Source organism: Tribolium castaneum, chromosome 1 (genome assembly GCF_031307605.1).
Source record: "Tribolium castaneum strain GA2 chromosome 1, icTriCast1.1, whole genome shotgun sequence".
Classification (NCBI taxonomy): domain Eukaryota; kingdom Metazoa; phylum Arthropoda; class Insecta; order Coleoptera; family Tenebrionidae; genus Tribolium; species Tribolium castaneum.
This window is the reverse complement of record NC_087394.1, coordinates 35,309,947-35,332,892: the sequence shown is the minus strand read 5'-3', so window position 1 is coordinate 35,332,892 and position 22,946 is coordinate 35,309,947. Positions and strand designations below refer to the sequence as shown.

Genomic DNA, 22,946 nt, shown 5'->3' with positions numbered 1-22,946 from the left:
TGAAAAAAAGTGAAAATGACAACCTTTTTTTGCGTTTTTCTCGGAAACTGTAAGACTTAGAGCAACAAACAAAAAACCATCTGATAGCGCTTAATTTTCTCTATTTTTTCGATTAAACCCGGAGCCGCTCCGGGCAACGGTTCCGGGTACAGAGGCGATCAAAGTTTTTCACTAAAAAAATTCATAAAAAAAAAACTAAAAGTCGTAGAGCATTGCGGTTTGTTCCATTGAATTCTACGGCTCATTTTACATATTATATCAATTTTTCACAAAGATTAAAAATTTAAATTTTTTTGCTTAAATTTAGGGTAGCCATTTGTCATAGTGGAAAATTTTATTCAATAAAAAAATTCATAACTCAAAATCTAAAAGTCGTAGAGCAATGCGGTTTGTTCCATTGAATTCAGCGGCTCATTTTCTGTATTATACCAATTTTTCACGGTATTTAAAATTTTGATTTTTTTTGCTAAAATTTCCTGAGTAATAACACTTACCTTTAAGAAAGTGAAAAAATAAAAAAATTTTAAAACTTTTTCTATTATAGTTTTTTGGACTTATATATGCCTTAACAATCCCCTAGAGTTGTTAAATGTAGAAAAAAAATTAATTGCTTCGATTTTTAGAGTTTTGATTTTTGCAATTTTTGTCGCAGTTTTGGTCGATTCCGGGTACCCGGCACATTTGTCGAGCAATAGCTCCGGAACTATTAGAGATAACCCCATAAAGTGTATTATCGTTGGAAAGCTCTTTAAATAATCTATTTTTTTCAAAAAAGATTATTGTTCTCCGACTAATAGTTTTCGAGCAAATTGCAGATAAAAGCAAAAATAGGTAAAATTTTAAAAAATTCATAACTAAAAAACTATTGGGAATTTGGTAATTTTTTCGATGCCAATCGATTCCCCGGATCATTTTGCATAGGTAAGGATCAAAACAGTACTACTTTTTGGAATAGTTTAGCCGTAAATGAGAAAATAAAAAAAGTTGAAAAAAATTTAACACCCCCCCCTTAAAATCGGCCAATTTTTAAAGTGTCTTAAAATCAAATAAAACCGATCCTATCTTATAGATTTTGATGTGCTCTTTACGATGGAAAAAACCGTTTTCTCCTAGCTCTTTTAGTTTGGCCGTAATCGGCGATTGAAAATTGAAATTTTTTTTGCGAGATATCGCCTTGAGTCCTATGCCATTTTGTAGAGTTTTTTATTCCGGTTGTCCTCGATTTATCCGTTTCTCGATAACTCTAATAGTTTCGCCGTAATTGGCGGTTAAAAATTGAAAAAAAGTGAAAATGACAACCTTTTTTTGCGTTTTTCTCGGAAACTGTAAGACTTAGAGCAACAAACAAAAAACCATCTGATAGCGCTTAATTTTCTCTATTTTTTCGATTAAACCCGGAGCCGCTCCGGGCAACGGTTCCGGGTACAGAGGCGATCAAAGTTTTTCACTAAAAAAATTCATAAAAAAAAAACTAAAAGTCGTAGAGCATTGCGGTTTGTTCCATTGAATTCTACGGCTCATTTTACATATTATATCAATTTTTCACAAAGATTAAAAATTTAAATTTTTTTGCTTAAATTTAGGGTAGCCATTTGTCATAGTGGAAAATTTTATTCAATAAAAAAATTCATAACTCAAAATCTAAAAGTCGTAGAGCAATGCGGTTTGTTCCATTGAATTCAGCGGCTCATTTTCTGTATTATACCAATTTTTCACGGTATTTAAAATTTTGATTTTTTTTGCTAAAATTTCCTGAGTAATAACACTTACCTTTAAGAAAGTGAAAAAATAAAAAAATTTTAAAACTTTTTCTATTATAGTTTTTTGGACTTATATATGCCTTAACAATCCCCTAGAGTTGTTAAATGTAGAAAAAAAATTAATTGCTTCGATTTTTAGAGTTTTGATTTTTGCAATTTTTGTCGCAGTTTTGGTCGATTCCGGGTACCCGGCACATTTGTCGAGCAATAGCTCCGGAACTATTAGAGATAACCCCATAACGTGTATTATCGTTGGAAAGCTCTTTAAATAATCTATTTTTTTCAAAAAAGATTATTGTTCTCCGACTAATAGTTTTCGAGCAAATTGCAGATAAAAGCAAAAATAGGTAAAATTTTAAAAAATTCATAACTAAAAAACTATTGGGAATTTGGTAATTTTCTCGATGCCAATCGATTCCCCGGATCATTTTGCATAGGTAAGGATCAAAACAGTACTACTTTTTGGAATAGTTTAGCCGTAAATGAGAAAATAAAAAAAGTTGAAAAAAATTTAACACCCCCCCCTTAAAATCGGCCAATTTTTAAAGTGTCTTAAAATCGAATAAAACCGATCCTATCTTATAGATTTTGATGTGCTCTTTACGATGGAAAAAACCGTTTTCTCCTAGCTCTTTTAGTTTGGCCGTAATCGGCGATTGAAAATTGAAATTTTTTTTGCGAGATATCGCCTTGAGTCCTATGCCATTTTGTAGAGTTTTTTATTCCGGTTGTCCTCGATTTATCCGTTTCTCGATAACTCTAATAGTTTCGCCGTAATTGGCGGTTAAAAATTGAAAAAAAGTGAAAATGACAACCTTTTTTTGCGTTTTTCTCGGAAACTGTAAGACTTAGAGCAACAAACAAAAAACCATCTGATAGCGCTTAATTTTCTCTATTTTTTCGATTAAACCCGGAGCCGCTCCGGGCAACGGTTCCGGGTACAGAGGCGATCAAAGTTTTTCACTAAAAAAATTCATAAAAAAAAAACTAAAAGTCGTAGAGCATTGCGGTTTGTTCCATTGAATTCTACGGCTCATTTTACATATTATATCAATTTTTCACAAAGATTAAAAATTTAAATTTTTTTGCTTAAATTTAGGGTAGCCATTTGTCATAGTGGAAAATTTTATTCAATAAAAAAATTCATAACTCAAAATCTAAAAGTCGTAGAGCAATGCGGTTTGTTCCATTGAATTCAGCGGCTCATTTTCTGTATTATACCAATTTTTCACGGTATTTAAAATTTTGATTTTTTTTGCTAAAATTTCCTGAGTAATAACACTTACCTTTAAGAAAGTGAAAAAATAAAAAATTTTTAAAACCTTTTCTATTATAGTTTTTTGGACTTATATATGCCTTAACAATCCCCTAGAGTTGTTAAATGTAGAAAAAAAATTAATTGCTTCGATTTTTAGAGTTTTGATTTTTGCAATTTTTGTCGCAGTTTTGGTCGATTCCGGGTACCCGGCACATTTGTCGAGCAATAGCTCCGGAACTATTAGAGATAACCCCATGACCTGTATTATCTTTAGAAAGCTCTTTTAATTATCTATCTTTTTCAAAAAAGACCTTTGTTCTCCGACAAATAGTTTTGGAGAAAATTGCAAATAAAAGCAAAAATAGGTAAAATTTTAAAAAAATTCATAACTAAAAAACTAAAAGTCGTAGAGCAATGCAATCGCTCTTTGCATATTTGACCAATTTTTAGAAATTTGACTGCAGGACTGAATATTAAACTATTTGCGTTTGGTTTTTCGTGTTAAATTTTATTTACATCTCTTTGGGCTTTTCATCCATACATAAATCGGACTTCAAACGAAATTACACAATACTTTGTGTAGAGCTGGATAAATTCGATGCTGGGGCACATGTTTACGTATTATACTAGATGTAGATATCTCTTCACGGTTTAATGCATAAATTCCATTTACTCAGATCTTCATAGTTAAATTGTGATTGTGGCTGTTAGGCTGTGTTATGCAAAGGATTCATGAATGTCATAGCGAAACAGAATTCATTTTATTCTCATCGCGGGCTTACTTCAAGTGGCTTTAATCACTTACTTGCCAAAAGCGGAAACTACATTTAATTGTTCAGTTATGCCAGTTTTTCAACAAAAAATCATACAATTTAACGGAAAATGAAACAACGAACACGTGTTCAGTTCTATTGGAAATTTTCGCAGAATTCAATCGAATTCAAATTCGCGGAATTGCATGAAGGCCACAAAGATGTTTGAGCCCTTTTATAACGATAGAAAAGATCATTTCTTTGGCAACTGTGTAAGTGTTTGAGTCATTCGTGATACAAAAATGCAAACTGGCAGTGAAAATAATATCTTTAATGTTGAGGTTTTTAAAAAATTGTTCGCCCAGTGTTTGGATGCCACGTTTGTTTTATGTGATTGGATGTATGGTAACAGTTACGGACCATGCAAGGTAACTTGATTTACCTTATAATAATTAATTCTCTCCCAAGTTTCACGAGGTTTTCGATCAAATTTTTCCAACGGCCATTGTGTTACGATCGCCGTATTGGTCGAGATATGCAGGCTTTAAAAGCAAAAGATACATGTGTGTTTGTGATGTCTATGGCATTGTTTGTCCACATAACTCGTCGATTTCTGGCACCCGATATTTTCTTGATGAACCAGCACATGCAAAATACCGCAAAGACACTTTTTCCATGATTGATGAAAAAATTAAACCATTGGTAAAACTCACAACCTTTGTAAACCACTTATCAAAATCTGGTTGCAGAAATACAAGATCACTTGTATGCCAACACCGCCAAATTTACCGAAGGGCTATTTGGTCTCAGCCATAATTTTTATCAAAGCAAATGCAAATCCGTGGCAACGTAAACGGGCCAAGCAGCCACCGAACCAATTCGTTATTAATAACAGGTTTTAAACTTTTTTTTGTTATTTATTTTAACCAAAAATTTATTGTATTAGGTATACTTTTGTGAAGCAAGTAAAACCACGTAAGCAAATAATTGTGTTCGGGAAATGCACTAGTCTGAAGAAGAGTGCAGATTTGATTTTATCCTTGAAGGATAATTATGAATTTCCCGAGCACATTTTAGATGGATATGTGGTAGATTCTGAAGAATTTCCCATGTGGACCGCTTGTGTTTCCATAGCACCTATGGTTCCAAATACTATTAAAAAGAAAGAAGCAGTGACAACTAATCTAGAGAAGAGCTGTCCTCATTCTCCGACAGAAAGTATCGCAGATATGCTAATGAACTTAGAGATCGAAGAAAGTGTTGATTGAACTAGTAAACCAATGAATACATCTTTCATTAATAAAGTGTTTAAATCTTTAGAAAGCTCTTTTAATTATCTATCTTTTTCAAAAAAGACCTTAGTTCTCCGACAAATAGTTTTCGAGAAAATTGCAAAGAAATGCAAAAATAGGTAAAATTTTAAAAAATGTATAACCAAAAAACTAAAAGTCGTAGAGCAATGCGGTTTGTTCCATTGAATTCAGCGGCTCATTTTCTGTATTATACCAACTTTTCACGTAATTTAAAATTTTGATTATTTTGCTTAAATTTCCTGAGTAATAATAATACACTTACCTTCAAGAAAAAGAAAAAATTAGTTTTTTTTAAAACTCGTTCTATTATAGTTTTTTGAACTTATATATGCCTTTACAACCCTCTAGAGTTGTTAAAAGTCCAAAAAAGTCCATATGTTTGATTTTTCCAATGTTTGTCGCGATTTTAGTCGATTCCGGGTATCCGGAACATTTATTGAGCAATAACTCCGGAACTATTAGAGATAACCCCATTAAGTGTATTATCTTTAGAAAGCTCTTTTAATTTTCTATCTTTTTAAAAAAAAACTTTGTTCTCCGACAAATAGTTTTCGAGAAAATTGCAAATAAAAGCAAAAATATGTAAGATTTTAAAAAATTTATAACCAAAAAACTAAAAGTCGTAGAGCAATGTGGTTTATTCCATTGAATTCAGAGGCTCATTTTCTGTATTACACTAACTTTTTACGAGATTTAAAATTTTGATTATTTTACTTAAATTTCCTGAGTAATACACTTACCTTCAAGAAAGTGAAAAACATATTTTTTTTAAAAACTCGTTCTATCATAGTTTTTCAGACTTGTATATGCCTTTACAACTCAACCCTCTGTAATGCAAAAAATTTCGTAATGACTTCAATACAATTTAACAAGTCTCTTGCATTCTTTGTTACAGAAGCAGGCAATCCTGCGGTATACCCTTGTGATCCAAGTTTGATACTCTTTTTTATTCAGGCACAACATTCGAGAATATATTTTAAAAATGGATGTCCTCCGAACAGCACAAAACTTTTATGTGCTGTCGGTTTTCCGACTCCAAATCCAACATTTACATTTATTTAGGTCTTTTCTGTTTTACTGTGCCGACTCACTCAGCACAACTTTTAATAACTTCGCCACCTTATTATTTATTTTTCGTTTGAATTGTTATGAAAATGACAAGTTTCGGAAATATCGTAACATACATTGTCCGTTTGTTATCGCTTTTAACGATACACTAATGCAGCAAAAAATCGTTAGACTTGATGTAGTTTTGTAGAGCAGAACGTAATGTTTGCAGCAAAACAGCAAAAAAATCAATTGTTGTTTTCCCGAATTCTGATAAACATCAAAGTTTATCCATTTGGAATGTGAAAAGTTGTGACAGAATTCTTCTATCTTAAAAAACTTTCTATTTGATGTATCGATTTATTTTGAGGTCACTTGCCTGACCTAAGTTCAGTGACCAAGTGCACCCCGTTTCTATGCAACAACTTCAGGAAAATCAAAATATTGTTAATTTGTTATGAGACTCGCAGTTTCTATCTGTTTTTCAATAACGGAAAGCTTCTTACTGCCCTGTTTTCACATATTTATAATAAACAGCTTTTTATTTATCTAAAGCTTAAAGGAAACCCGATCTTAGAAGCCACAACAAAGTTGAGTTACAGGATTAACGTCAGGTGCTTTTGCATTGCATCAGCGCTATTTCTTGGAACACGGCTTTAAAAAAAAGTTTATTAAATTCTCAGTTTTTTATCTTCTTTGAATTAACCAGGTTGTTTGTTTTTGAGTTCATTAAATACAAGGCTGTTCTCCGTTTTTTATATTCCGCTTCACAAAATATAATTTTTGACAACAAATGGGCATAAATTAGGCTTGTTCTGTTTCACCACCACCTGACTCAGCTGGCGGTGCTTCCTCTGTTCGCCTTTGTGAAGAGCCTGATGAACCTCCTCCTTCATTCCCTCCGAGACAACAGTACGCAAGAAGTAAAGTAACAGCGGCCGCAACTTTACAGTTTCAGAGTTATTTAAAATGTTTCATTGCTTTTAAATGAATACATTACCTGCTATGAGTGAAATTATGAGCAATTTGTTGTCTTGTGGTGGTTGGTCACCGCCACTGTCCGCCGCTTTTGAGTGTTTCTTACACGAAAGAAAAAATTCCTTCATGACGAGATTTGAACAATAAACACAAAAACAAATCAATTTCGAGTTTCACGTCATGACATAACACGTCACACAACCGCACGGAAATGACTGTTTGTAGCTTGATTTTTTTAGGAAATTTTGGGCTACAAATTTTAAAAATTAGGTATTAAAATCTGGTAATTTTACATTTTTTATTAATTCCTACAACAGAAAAATCAAAACATCATTTTTATTGCAACAAATTACATTACAAAAACAAACAACAGTGTGATTGAGACACTAAGAAACTATGAGATTGGAAGTCTGAGAACATAAAAAAAGAAGTTTGTTAAAAGTTGAATAATTTGAAATAGTTAAATGGAACACCCAATTTTTTGTTTATGCGTCTCAAAGATCATTACATTGTCTAAATAAAAACGTAACTCGTAAATTTAAAATACGCAAGTTAATAACTAAAAGATTTTTGACCTAATTTGGTACATTTTTGAGTTTTGTGAGGGAATCTTGCATTACAATTGAGTTTTTCTAGTAAAAATCAGTGTACAAAATAGAGGAAATCACGGGAAATTAGGGAAATCATTACGCGCTTTTTGATGTAAAAATGCTTATGATCTGACTTATCCTTTAGCTACAACTGTCAATTTCTTACACAAAAGCTCCCAATTTGAGCTTAATCTTACTTCAAAAAAATGCAAATGCGCTGTTGCCATTTTCTATATTTTAAATTGAAATGAGGCAGAAAAATTAGTAGTTATGGACTAATTAGCAATTTGACAGTGTTTTATTCACAGTGAATTTCGAAAAACAATATCCAGAGTGGCTTGTTTTAAAAAAATCGCTCTGTATATAAACATGAACCAATATTTTTAATCATATTAAAATTTTTGAATTTTTACTTGTTTTTTGATTTCGATAAGATGAACATCTCCTTATATTTATTATAAATTAAAAAATACATTTAGGTATTATGATAATTAAATTGGGAAAGACTGAAGAAAATCTAGGTAATAGGCATTTTTCATAGGAAATAATTTTAAAAAATTTGGGCAAATTAGGACAAAGATCAGGGGAAATCTTGAGCAAATCGGAGAAAATCCGGGAAAAAAAGGGAATCTAGTGTACAAAATTGAGGTTGCGGTTTCAGTCAATTGAAATTACTCTGAAAAAGGTATAGTTTTATGAAGAAAACAAAAACTTTTTTTTGGACGCTTTATTACCTAAATAATGTACAGCCACATTTTTAATGTTTAGGGGTTTCGACCACCGCCCCCACCGCCACAACAGCAACAAACAAGAAGTAACGTAATTCCCACGGTACCTAAAACTCGGGGGTGATATTTGCAATTGTGATAAATCCCCAACTACCTGCTAACAGCGTAACAATCGGAATCTCAGTATCTGTTTGAATTCTTAAAGGGGGTTGCTTTTCCAACTGTTCCTTGATACTGGGCATTGTCACAAAAATTTACACTTGCTGTCAAAATAAGACACAGTTTGTTGCTTGATTTACAGTTCAGATTTTATTTTCCACATTTCAACAGATTTGTATTTACATACTTTTATACATTTATACAATTCATCATGATTACGTATTCAACAAGGACTAGCGGCATAGCAATAAATAAAATAATTTTTATCTCGTAACACAGATATTTATGCATCATAAGTGTAATTATTGTCATACATTACTTTAAAACCGGCCAAGAATTTACAAACCTGCCGGGTTAACAACAAAGAGCAACAAATCAACTAATCACATTGAGCTACACATCGATATTCTTACCAACTATTATTGTCTAATTATTTCAAATTGACTAGACTTAGGACAGACTCTAAATGGCGTGGAGTTTCGCTCTGATTTACTGAAGGATATGTCGTTAGCACAAGATTGTGGATAAAAAATCAAAGAGCCGAATGGTTGCAAAGACGAGTCTGTCATTCGCTGCGTGACAAAACAACATTTGTGCAAATATATCACATTTTAGTTCGAACAAATCAAAATTTGGTTTGAACACGTTCATTTTCTAGTCTTTTTCAGTCAACTATTGTCCTAAAATTTATTGTCTCTTTTCGGCTGAAATTGACAAAATTCGTTTAAAAAATAAGACCAATTTCAATCCTAAGGAAAAATGATATGAGTATACGAATACGTGATATGGAATGTTCATAAATATTGGTTAATGCTAAGTCTTGAACTTTAGTCAAGGTCTTCGTCATCGTCATTTGTGTACTTCGTTGGACAGCAAAGCCCTTCGGTTCCGTCAGCGTGTATGCAAAATAACAGAGTTTCAGCTTTGGACACTTCATGCGGCATAATACCGTGAAACTCCTTCAAATCGTTGGCTGGAAACCACGCCTTTTCATTATCATCGATTAGAACTGTTCCAAACAATCTGCAAAAATGAATTTAGCGCAAAATTAATTTTTTTGATAAATACCTGGCAATAGCAGCGCCAGGAATCCAGGCAATGGAACTGAAAACTAGAACCAGAATAAGAACAACCGACCAAATAGGCCAATCGTGTTTTTCCGTCTCCCCCTTGGAGGCAACCCAGGCATCATACTTGGAGCCGTCAACAGCAATTTCGATAAAACTGGACACGAGAATGGACATCATCGCCAACGGCGATAAGTACTTCCAACATAATAGCCAATAAAGGGCCGGACGTTGTCCTGTCATCATTTCAATGTCGTCGGCAAATCTAAAATTAGAACTAAAGGACTGCTCACGGAACAATTTTCCGTGTACCTTTTTAACCCGTATACGTACGCTACCCCAATGCATTCGAACAAAGCTATGATTAGTAGCGGAAAGTTCCCGCTGTAGCCATCAAAAAGCACAAAAATGTAACTTCCGGCCCCATGAGCAAACGCCATTGAAATAAGGCAACAGGTTAAACAAATTCCACCAGTCAGTATCTCTTTCGGCAAGTTTGGAAATAGTTTCAAGTCCACAATGGACGTGACGACTCCCTCCAACGTCCCGAACTGCGAATCAATTCCCAATGTGAACAGCATCAGGAAGAAAAGAACAGACCAGAATTGGGCGCCGGGAAATTGATTTATTGCTTCTGTAAATATTATAAAAGCTAATCCTGTACCAGAGGCTGACTGAAACAAGCAAAGATTATTCTGTTTGGATCGATGATGGAAATGCAACGTAAACACGTCGCGACGTTTAAAGTACGTCTTCAGTGCCGCCGGGAAACCAGGAATTTTAATAATACTTTTCGACAAATTAGAGCAAATAATTTTCCATCTATTGATCAAAACCCGTTATCGCTTTTTGTTTCTTTGTTTCTTCCACTGAGTTTTTTTAATTTTTTTAAGTAATGCATTTTTATTTACTTTCATCTTTAGAATTTTTATTTTTGTAGTTAGGCATAAAACAATACTGAATTTTTAATTAAGTACTAGTAACATTAATAATTAAATAAATAGCTGAACTTTTTTGCAATTAATTTCTAGTAAACATGAAGTGTTGGAAAAATTGTCATTGTCCGTTAAAAACATTGTATTTAAGAAAAAAACAGTTGATCAAACGCCTAAGTTATCCATGGCATAAAAAATTAACAATATCAACGCCACCTTCAGCTTATAAATGCTGGACCAAAAGGTATTAATGTCAGTCATTTATAAACTAAATACAGATTAAACCAAAAATAACGCATAAAATTCATATATTTGTTATTCGTTATTATTCAAAAAAATCCTTGAACAGGTCGATTTTATTTTTTTAAATGCTACATTTTTACACCATAGTGACATTTATAATGTCATTCGTTTTTGAGTTATAACGACATTTTTAATTTTTTAAACGTCAACTGATTATTGTTTCTAATAAATAAAAACAAAATAAAATGTAAATTCAAAAAAAGAAGAAAATAATAAGCGTTATTGAGAGTTTTATACTAAGAGTCTTATCTTTTTGTTCTTTAAAAAATAAAAACAAAAAAAAAACAGTTATAACAGTTCTTGAGAGTATCACACAAAGAGCTTTATCTTTTCCTTCTTGCTTTATTTTATAAGGAGTGATTGTTCGTGGTTTATTTTTTCGTGCTGAGGTTTCATATTAAGTGTTTTTATGCTAATTATTTAAAAAAAAACATTGATAAAATAAAGCAAGAACAAAAAGACAAAGCCTTCTGTGGTTAATTATTTTTATTTAATTAAATTGTATATTTTAATTTTTATTAATTTTTTTCTGATTATCAGAGAGATAAAGGTGTGTAGTATTTAAAACAGTAAACAAAAATAAAATGTTAGTTGTCATTAAAAAAATGATGTTACAATTAATTATGAGCCAAAAATTTGGAGCACTTTTGACATTTTTTTGACTTTTGACAGCGAAAAGTCAAAGGTACCCAAAAATTTTTACTCGCCACCGTACATCTTATACAGGGTGATTTTAAAAAAAGATGGTGTTGGAGAATTTTTGTTCAATTTAAAAAAATATAAAAAAATAAATCAAATGACTCTTAGTATAACAAGCTGATGCTTTTAAGATTTTTTTAAATGTCACAGTATATTTTGGGCTATATTTAACAGTTCATATTCTTTTCAAACATGTGCAATAAATCTATTTAAAAAAATATTGTTTACGAAATTTAAAAAAAATAATAAAAGTTAATAAAAACATATTTTTTAAGCATTAACTTATACTAGGCCAAAAGCGATTTTATTTAATCAGGTCATAAATAAAATTCAAAATCAGCATGTATAGTTATAAAAAAAACTTTTTTTGTAGGGTCCTTTCGGGGATTTCCCAAAAGCCGACACTGAACTCCCGGTAGCAATCTCACAAACGAATGCAAATATGCTTACATTGTCCAGTTCTTTGTCTAAGTCACATACTGGCAGTAAAGGCATCACAACGCTAACAATCGAGCCATCTTCGCCCGAAACATTGAAAACTGTCCCTTTCGGAGGTAGTCTACTTTCGTCAAAATCGTTGTTGCCAAACAGTGCAGCAAGAGTGCTATTCCTCGTGCTCATGCACTTGTCATAAACCATCGTAGCTTTGAACCCAATGATGGAAAAAACCACAATTCCAGCAAACATCGAAGTAAAACAGTTCGTTAGAGACACCATCAAGGCGTCTCTATAACAATTATTATTAACAGGATTATACGAAGAAAACGCGATAAGGCCTCCAAATGCAAGTCCCAAGGAGAAGAAAATTTGAGTGCCAGCCTCCAGCCAAACCACCGGTTCCAGTATCTTGTGCCAGGAGGGCGTAAACAGATGTCTTAGGCCATCGCCGGCACCCTTCAGCGTTATCCCGCGAAAAAAGAAGATTATAAGGACGATGTAAGGGAAGGTCGCCGTCACGTAAACGACTTTCCCTGAAGAGGCAATTCCTTTGATCATGCACATGTAAACTAGTATCCAGGCCACGACCAAAGCCAGAGCAATCTTCCAGTTGAAAGCTTCCGGACTGTTGATGTCGTCAGAGATCATTAGGGTCGTGCGGTACCAGAAGTACTGCGTGGGGCTGCTGACCTGTTAAAACACTTTGTCTGGGACCCTTCAGCGTACAACTAACAGTGGCGGCCCACAAAAAAATCTTGTAATTTATTTGTAATAATTGTAAGTTATAGTACAAAATTATTGTGACTATAGAAATACCATCTCACGTATTATTTATCTGAAGTGTACCTATAAAACCTTTCATAATTAGTTAATTAACTTTGGTACTTATTATAAACATTACAAAAAAACAAAATATATTGGGGAATATTTATTATTGTTTAACTAAAAAAATCTACGTACACTAATGTTTAACGTTCACACAGACCCATTTAATTTTTTCTACAACAAGTTTAATCCCCTACTTAAAACCACTCGTACAACCAAATGATACATTGTATGTTGTTATATCTAGTCAACATATATTTCATTTAAAAAAATCTAAGATAAATTTACCGAATACTAACTCATCCTTGTTTGTTTGTTAATAATTTTTTAGCTTCAAGTTTTACTTTTTTTTGCTCCAAAAATTCACATTTAATTTTCTGGCTAACTTTTGTTTTCCCACGCATTTGTTATTTGTTATTAATGTTAAAAAATAATTCAAAAGAGCTTCAAAAGTGCAAGCTTTCAGTTTTACTGTTAAAAATCAATGTAGTTGCCTTTAATTTTTACACATGCTGTAATTTACGGATACACATTGCTTTTAGTTGATTTTTTTTGTTACGTGGATTTATTATATTTTTTCATTAAACAGCATCCGGCGTTGGCGCAGGAATCTAAACTAAAAGCACTGAAAATTGCACACAATTTTGTTCTTTATTTTTCTACATGTTATCAAAATCATTGAATTATTTATTGTTGCACAGCAGAACAAGGAAGATACTTCCTTGCTACCAAAAATTTAAAATTGCTTTTTTAAAAAAATAGGATTAAAAAATTACTAATAAATAAGAGTTTTTTTGACACTAACTGTTAACTTACTTAAAAATTATAATTTTTTGGTTTTTATCGCATCTCTTACCACGATTACAAATTTTAATATCACATGTTGAAGTTGATGGTTTTTTGTTAAAATTTTGTTAAGTTAAAATGTAAAAGTGCGTTTAATTTAAGATTTAATTCGATTTTTTTACTGATGGAAACAATTTTTAGAAATGAATTTTTTATAGGTCTTCATAAAATTATAATTAGACTTTTTAGTGGAAAATTTAAGCCACCTGTCCGTTTCTATTTCGCTTCCCTTTACTTCTGAAGCTTGCAATTAATTTAGAACTATTGGACTTTATTTAAGAAAAATAATTTATAAAAAATAATTGGTATTAAACGTTGGCTTTTTTTGAATCTGTGTAGGTAAAATTTTAATTCCTCACTCAATCCTAGTAAAAGATTAAACACACGAACGAATCCGAATCAAACAAAAGCTGGCTAGAAAGCTAGAAAGGGTGATAACTGATAACATTCTCAAATGCAGCAGAGTACTGAAAAAACTGATTAACCTTACGACAAATGTCTCAATAATTTTGGAACTATGTGAGTAGGGAATTTGGCCCTTTTGTGTATAACACGTTCTAAAGGGTTTGTAATTGTTATAATCTTTATAAAGAGTATGTAACCAACAATAAAAAACATAATTTGCTCACTCACCTTCTGATCAAGCCAATTTCCTAATAATTAACTGGATCAGTTATTCAGCAACAACCAACCATTGAAAACAAATTTTATTAATCAAATTAATAAAAAAATGCAAATAAACTTAAAACAATTCAATTTTAATAACACTGAAGCAATTAGTTTGTGGTGCTATCCCGGCGCATCCACCATTTTTACATGTAGGACTGAATGGGAAAATGAGTCAGTATTTGCTATGTTTGTTTTATTTGTTTGGTAAAATTGACACAAACCTTTAAATTACATAAACCTGAGTAACATAGGTAATTGTAAAACTTTCTCTTGGGGTGTCTCGCGAGAAAATGCAAATTTGTATTTTAACTTTATTTTGATATTTTTTATAATCTGTGATTGAACACCACTAAGTGAGCACGAGCCGCCACTGCGCCAAAGATTAATACTCACCACACATTCCGGTTCGGAAGTGTAGGAGCCATTAGGGAAATACACCTTGGGGCACTCAGCCCACGGCAGTTGCGATTGGAAACTCTGCACGAAATAAAACAAACACCAGGCAATTATCGTGTTGTAATAAAGCGCCACGTTGAACGACACCACTGCACTGCTTATCCCAATTCCTGCCAAAACCCTGTCATCAAAATTCACCCTTAGGCCCAGCTTACCGGACAGAAAGGGCGACACTTGATTCCAGACACCGATGGCCCCCTTTCTCAGCCTCTGGCCGATAGCCAGCTCCAGATAAAAAATCGGGATGCCTTCAACCGCCAACATCACGAAATAAGGGATGAGGAAGGCGCCGCCCCCGTTCTTCTGCGCCAAGTAGGGGAACCTCCAGACGTTGCCCAGCCCCACGGCGTAGCCCACGGTCGCCAGGAGGAAAGTCAGCTTGCTGTCCCAGGACTCGCGCTCGTCTTCGCCGGACTCGGGCCGGAAAATGGCTTTTCCGTCCTGGGAGCCGCGTTTGCTGCTGCAGCTGGACTTGATCTTAGTGTTGGGGCTGGAGTCCTCGAAGGCGGCGTTTGCAGTGCCGTAGGTGGCTGTGGTGCCGTTTTCCACCACTAAACGGCCTCGCATTTCCCGCAATTCGAGCCGGTCTACCGAACGTTGGGGGTTTAGGTCGCGGGAGCTCTGTCTACGTACTAAATGGGCCGTGTTTGCCATCTCGGTTCGAGTGCTTTACTTAATCCTAAATATTATTGTCTTTATGGTTTGGCATCTTGAGCTGCAAAAGGTTCCGGGGTTGAGTGAATCAATTTTTGAAACTACACAGAGAGTTTGTGTTTTAACGTTTTCATTGTGATTTAGCGCTGAATTGAACTAAAATTTATCGATAAATGATTTTATGGGCGGTAGTTTGAGGAAATTTTAAAACAATATTGGTTTGTTAACAGCTGGGGCGAATATTCGGATGATACATTAGTTCCTGTTTTCTCTTGCGATGATCTTGTGTTGTTGGTTGAACAACATAAATGAGCAATTACGTGTCGATGTATCGATTTAATAATAAACTTTGAAATGGACCATTTAAACCGTTCAGCGTCGAACAAGACTGAAACTAGTTGAAAGCATATCGGTTTCAGTTACTACATTTTATGGGCAGTCTTCGTACTAATATAAAATTTTATTTTGCACAACATCGTGTAAAAGACTATCTTATTTTATTAGGTACTAATTTTTTTTATTAAAGAAACCTAATAAGCTACTAGGTCGTTTTATAAGTAAAGTATTGTAAATGCTAGGGTAAAATAATCGAAATACTAGATCAAAAAATCAATGTCAAGTGATAATTTTTTTAAAATATTATTAAAATTTTCAAAACGTCAGGTAATCTACAACAGTCATTTGTATAACTAGTTGCCTGACAAAACTTTGAAATATTGCAAAATTTCAAAATGGATTTTGTAACAGGATCACAGGTATGCAAAGAGGAATCACAGACACTTTAAAATATTACGAATTTTTAAAATGGACTTATAACAGGATTCAGGTAAAGATCTTCTTGCGTTCCTGAATCCTAATCCACAATTTGAATTTAAAATATTATTAAAATTTTTTAAATGTCAGGCAATCTACAACAATCATTTGTATAACTGGTTGCCCGACAAATTTAAAATATTGCAAAATTAAAAATGGAGTTTGTAACAGGATCACAGGAATGCAAAGAGGAAATACAGACATTTTAAAATATTGCAAATTTTTTAAATGGACTTATAACACGATTCAGGTAAAGTCCTTCTTGCGTTCCTGTGATCCTAATCCACAATTTGAATTTAAAATATTATTAAAATTTTTTAAATGTCAGACAATCTGCAACAGTCATTTGTATAACTGGTTGCCCGACAAAACTTTGAAATATTGCAACATTATAAAATGGATTTTGGAACAGGAACACAGGAATGCAAAGAAGAAAAAGAGGTAAAGACCTTCTTGCGTTCCTGTGATCCTAATACACATTTTGAATTAAAATTATTATTAAAATTTTTGAAATGTCAAGCAATCTGCAACAGTCATTGTTGGTATAACTGATTACCCGACACAACTTTAAAATATTACAAAATCTTTAAAATTGATTTTATAACAGGATTCAGGTACAGACCTTTTTGCGTTCCTGGATCCCAATCCACAATTTGAATTTAAAATATTATTAAAATTTTTTAAATGTCAGGCAATCTACAACAATCATTTGTATGACTGGTTGCCCGACAAATTTGAAATTTTGCAAAATTAAAAATGGAGTTTGTAACAGGATCACAGGAATGCAAAGAGGAAATACAGACACTTTAAAATATTGCAAATTTTTAAAATGGACTTATAACACAATTCAGGTAAAGTCCTTCTTACGTTCCTGGATCCTAATCCACAATTTAAATTTAAAATCTTATTAAAATTTTTTAAATGTCAGACAATCTGCAACAGTCATTTGTATAACTGGTTGCCCGACAAAACTTTGAAATATTGCAAAATTTTAAAATGGGTTTTGGAACAGGAACACAGAAATGCAAAGAAGAAAAAGAGGTAAAGACCTTCTTGCGTTCCTGTAATCCTAATACACATTTTGAATTTAAATTATTATTAAAATTTTTGAAATGTCAAGCAATCTGCAACAGTCATTTTTGGTATAACTGATTACCCAACACAACTTTAAAATATTCTAAAATTTTTAAAATTGATTTTATAACACGATTCAGGTAAAGACCTTCATGCGTTCCTGTGATCCTAATCCACAATTTTTTAAATGTCAGGCAATCTGCAACAGTCGTTTGTATAACTGGTTGCCCGACAAAACTTTAAATTATTGCAAAATTTTAAAATAGATTTTGGAATAGGAACACAGGAATGCGAAGAAGAAAAAGAGGTAAAGACCTTCTTGCGTTCCTGTGATCCTAATACACATTTTGAATTTAAAATATTATTAAAATTTTTGAAGTGTCAAGCAATCTGCAACAGTCATTGTTGGTATAACTGATTACCCGACACAACTTCAAAAAATTACAAAATCTTTAAAATTGATTTTATAACAGGATTCAGGTAAAGACCTTCTTGCGTTCCTGTGATCCTAATCAACAATTTGAATTTAAAATATTATTAATTTTTTTAAATGTCAGGCAATCTGCAACAGTCGTTTGTATAACTGGTTGCCCGACAAAACTTTGAATTATTGCAAAATTTTAAAATGGATTTTGGAACAGGAACAGAGGAATGCGAAGAAGAAAAAGAGGTAAAGACCTTCTTGCGTTCCTGTGATCCTAATACACATTTTGAATTTAAAATATTATTAAAATTTTTGAAGTGTCAAGCAATCTGCAACAGTCATTGTTGGTATAACTGATTACCCGACACAACTTTAAAATATTACAAAATCTTTAAAATTGATTTTATAACAGGATTCAGGTAAAGACCTTCATGCGTTCCTGTGATCCTAATCCACAATTTGAATTTAAAATATTATTAAAATTTTTTAAATGTCAGACAATCTGCAACAGTCATTTGTATAACTGGTTGCCCAACAAAACATTGAAATATTGCAAAATTTTAAAATGGAGTTTGTAACAGGATCACAGGAATGCAAAGAGGAAACACTGACACTTTAAAATATTACAAATTTTTAAAATAAATTTATAACAAGATTCAAGTAAAGACCTTCTTGCGTTCCTGTGATCCTAATCCACAATTAGAATTTCAAATATTATTAAATTTTTTTAAATGTCAGGCAATCTGCGACAGTCGTTTGTATAACTGGTTGCCCGACAAAACTTTAAAATATTGCAAAATTTTAAAATGGATTTTGGAACAGGAACACAGGAATGCGAAGAAGAAAAAGAGGTAAAGACCTTCTTGCGTTCCTGTGATCCTAATACACATTTTGAATTTAAAATATTATTAAAATTTTTGAAGTGTCAAGCAATCTGCAACAGTCATTGTTGGTATAACTGATTACCCAACACAACTTTAAAATATTACAAAATTTTTAAAATTGATTTTATAACACGATTCAGGTAAAGACCTTCATGCGTTCCTGTGATCCTAATCCACAATTTGAATTTAAAATATTATTAAATTTTTTTAAATGTCAGGCAATCTGCAACAGTCGTTTGTATAACTGGTTGCCCGACAAAACTTTGAAATATTGCAAAATTTTAAAATGGGTTTTGGAACAGGAACACAGAAATGCAAAGAAGAAAAAGAGGTAAAGACCTTCTTGCGTTCCTGTAATCCTAATACACATTTTGAATTTAAATTATTATTAAAATTTTTGAAATGTCAAGCAATCAGCAACAGTCATTTTTGGTATAACTGATTACCCAACACAACTTTAAAATATTCTAAAATTTTTAAAATTGATTTTATAACACGATTCAGGTAAAGACCTTCATGCGTTCCTGTGATCCTAATCCACAATTTGAATTTAAAATATTATTAATTTTTTTTAAATGTCAGGCAATCTGCAACAGTCGTTTGTATAACTGGTTGCCCTACAAAACTTTAAATTATTGCAAAATTTTAAAATGGATTTTGGAACAGGAACACAGGAATGCGAAGAAGAAAAAGAGGTAAAGACCTTCTTGCGTTCCTGTGATCCTAATACACATTTTGAATTTAAAATATTATTAAAATTTTTGAAGTGTCAAGCAATCTGCAACAGTCATTGTTGGTATAACTGATTACCCGACACAACTTTAAAATATTACAAAATCTTTAAAATTGATTTTATAACAGGATTCAGGTACAGACCTTTTTGCGTTCCTGGATCCCAATCCACAATTTGAATTTAAAATATTATTAAAATTTTTTAAATGTCAGGCAATCTACAACAATCATTTGTATGACTGGTTGCCCGACAAATTTAAAATTTTGCAAAATTAAAAATGGAGTTTGTAACAGGATCACAGGAATGCAAAGAGGAAATACAGACACTTTAAAATATTGCAAATTTTTAAAATGGACTTATAACACAATTCAGGCAAAGTCCTTCTTACGTTCCTGGATCCTAATCCACAATTTAAATTTAAAATCTTATTAAAATTTTTTAAATGTCAGACAATCTGCAAGAGTCATTTGTATAACTGGTTGCCCGACAAAACTTTGAAATATTGCAAAATTTTAAAATGGGTTTTGGAACAAGAACACAGAAATGCAAAGAAGAAAAAGAGGTAAAGACCTTCTTGCGTTCCTGTGATCCTAATACACATTTTGAATTTAAATTATTATTAGAATTTTTGAAATGTCAAGCAATCTGCAACAGTCATTGTTGGTATAACTGATTACCCGACACAACTTTAAAATATTACAAAATCTTTAAAATTGATTTTATAACAGGATTCAGGTAAAGACCTTCATGCGTTCCTGTGATCCTAATCCACAATTTGAATTTAAAATATTATTAAAATTTTTTAAATGTCAGACAATCTGCAACAGTCATTTGTATAACTGGTTGCCCAACAAAACATTGAAATATTGCAAAATTTTAAAATGGAGTTTGTAACAGGATCACAGGAATGCAAAGAAGAAACACTGACACTTTAAAATATTACAAATTTTTAAAATAAATTTATAACAAGATTCAAGTAAAGACCTTCTTGCGTTCCTGTGATCCTAATCCACAATTTGAATTTAAAATATTATTAAAATTTTTTATATGTCAGACAATCTGCAACAGTCATTTGTATACCTGGTTGCCCGACAAAACTTTGAAATATTGCAAAATTTTAAAATGGATTTTGGAACAGGAACACAGGAATGCAAAGAAGAAAAAGAGGTAAAGACCTTCTTGCGTTCCTGTGATCCTAATACACAATTTGAATTTAATTATTATTAAAATTTTTGAAATGTCAAGCAATCTGCAACAGTCATTGTTGGTATAACTGATTACCCGACACAACTTTAAAATATTACAAAATTTTTAAAATTGATTTTATAACAGGATTCAGGTAAAGACCTTTTTGCGTTCCTGTAATCCTAATCCCCAATTTGAATTTAAAATATTATTAAAATTTTTTATATGTCAGGCAATCTGCAACAGTCATTTGTATAACTGGTTGCCCAACAAAACATTCAAATATTGCAAAATTTTAAAATGGAGTTTGTATCAGGATCACAGGAATGTAAAAAGGAAACACAGACACTTTAAATTATTGCAAATTTTTAAAATTGAATTCATAACAGGATTGAGGGAAAGACCTTCTTGCGTTCCTGTGATCCTAATACACATTTTAGTTCTAAATTCTGGTTGCCTGACAAAACTTTGAAATACTGCAAAATTTTAAAATGGACTTTGGAACAGGATCACAGAAATGCAAAGAGGAAAACCAGGTAAAGACCTTCTTGTGTTCCTGTGATCCTAATACACATTTTAGTTCTAAATTTTGCAATAGCAAAATTATTTTACTTTCTATTTTCACATAGTTATTGTAATTTTTACTTAAACATTTAGGATTTTTTACCTAGCAGTTACTATTTTTTTTATTAAGCTACATCCGTTTTTTTTTAATTTAATTTAGTTTTGTAAGCATAACGTAGTCTAAAATTCTCTAATAATTTTGTTACTCGAAATTTACAAATCACATCCTTCTTCCTTAAAAAAATGTAACGTGGTTGAGTAAAGCCATCTACATAGTGAAATTGCAATTCCTTCAAGCTCCTGTAATTATAAAAAGAAATGAAAAAGAAAAAAAATTTCTTAAAAGAAATTTGGAAGGCTTGGGAAAACGGCAAATTGATTGAACATCCCTAAGGATATACACAAAACGTGAGGGGAATGTTCGAGCAGCACACCGGAGTTTACACAAGCAAACACATATATCTTATAATTATTGCAATGACAACATCCCGTAATTAATTCAAAACAACTAATTTAACTCGTGCGATAGACAAACAAAAAATTGCTTTGTTGGACTAATTGCTTAAATATTGGAAAATAATCTATGCTGAACCACCCAGCTAATTTAAAGCCCTTGTTTTAAAATTTTCAGAGCGGGGCTAATAAATGCCACCAAGCATAAAGTGCAGAATGATGGATGATCGGACCGTGTCTATTTAATTAAAAATGTATTAGACAAATTCATTTTTTGCCAATAATTATCCAAATTGATCTGATACGAGGTAATCGCTAACTGCATTTTAATTAAACAAAACGGACGCTGAAGGCTGTAAATTTTAGATATTAAAGAAGTTTCCTCATTTCGGAAATTTTGCCGAAGTTAAGTTGATTTTAGTCGCGCTACATTTTACACAAAATTACAGAAAAATCTGACATGCTCAATTAATAAACCAGGATTAAAATCAATAAGAAATCGATCGCTTCTATTAATTAGTAAGTATTCCATGACTGATGAAAGGATTTGCTTGCCAATAATACAACCAATAAAATTAGTGCTTGGATTCTTGTACATTAAAAAAAAATAAGAAAGCGGACAGTTTGGTTTAAAAAATATTTTGCACTTAATCCAAGACGTGTTTTAAGTAAATCTTTCCAATTTTGAACATCGATTTCAGCTAACATTGCCTAAATGAGCCTTTTGGAGCCATATCTGCGTATCTCGATTGATCGGTTGTGTTTGGTTGATTTAATTACTCTTCATATATTACGTACCTGTGGATGTTGAGGACGGCATCAACCTCCTGTCGGTAAGCGTCACACACACAAACTCATGCTGTAAACCAAATCAATACTGGCGCCGGCGCCGCGACGTTTGCACGAACGCAATCGAGAATATTCACTGTTTTTTTCTTATTCTTTTGGAGCATATTTTCATTCATTATTAGGTGAAAGAATACCTCAGTTATCCGGCGTAAATCTGAACAAAAAGGAGGCAGGAAAACGGAGCGAGCATAAAGTACACCTTTTCTGTTATCTACTTTAAATTGCAGATGAACGGTGGGGCCTTGAGAGTAACTGAATTGAATTTTTCTTTTAAATGCCAAATGTTCATGTTTGCAATTTGGAAATACAAAAGATAAACTTTCAACATTTCATATTTGTACTTTATTAGTCTAAAATACCACTAGAATATAATTTTTTAATAAAACTGAACTATTTTTTTAAATAATAAACATTTCCTTAATTTTGTAATGTTTGAAAATGTGGAAAAACCGCGTTTTTTATTTTACTCACACTTCAGTAGTGTTACACG

The 22,946-nt window shown here is 32.3% G+C and overlaps 2 protein-coding genes and 1 long non-coding RNA gene across 3 annotated transcripts; 1 reads left to right on the top strand and 2 right to left on the bottom strand.

Annotated features, from left to right (window-relative positions):
* Positions 1-3,955: 3,955 nt before the first annotated feature.
* Positions 3,956-5,048, top strand: LOC107397463 (uncharacterized). Its single transcript, XM_015977586.2, has 4 exons — positions 3,956-4,198; positions 4,239-4,472; positions 4,520-4,665; positions 4,717-5,048. The coding sequence occupies exons 1-4, from the start codon at positions 4,073-4,075 to the stop codon at positions 5,036-5,038; spliced, it is 828 nt and encodes a 275-aa protein (XP_015833072.1). The 5' UTR covers positions 3,956-4,072; the 3' UTR covers positions 5,039-5,048.
* A 1,824-nt stretch (positions 5,049-6,872) lies between these two features.
* Positions 6,873-7,555, bottom strand: LOC135266527 (uncharacterized). Its single transcript, XR_010334624.1, has 2 exons — positions 7,131-7,555; positions 6,873-7,074 (listed from the first exon to the last, which is right to left on the bottom strand). It is a non-coding gene; the product is annotated as an uncharacterized LOC135266527 (long non-coding RNA).
* Positions 7,556-8,716: 1,161 nt separating this feature from the next.
* Positions 8,717-22,656, bottom strand: LOC657475 (uncharacterized protein). The gene is made up of 7 exons (XM_008192430.3): positions 22,406-22,656; positions 14,979-15,538; positions 14,761-14,933; positions 12,040-12,717; positions 9,965-10,326; positions 9,654-9,917; positions 8,717-9,608 (listed from the first exon to the last, which is right to left on the bottom strand). Exons 2-7 carry the CDS (start codon positions 15,475-15,477, stop codon positions 9,413-9,415), a joined length of 2,172 nt encoding a protein of 723 aa, XP_008190652.1. The 5' UTR covers positions 15,478-15,538; positions 22,406-22,656; the 3' UTR covers positions 8,717-9,412.
* Positions 22,657-22,946: the final 290 nt, after the last annotated feature.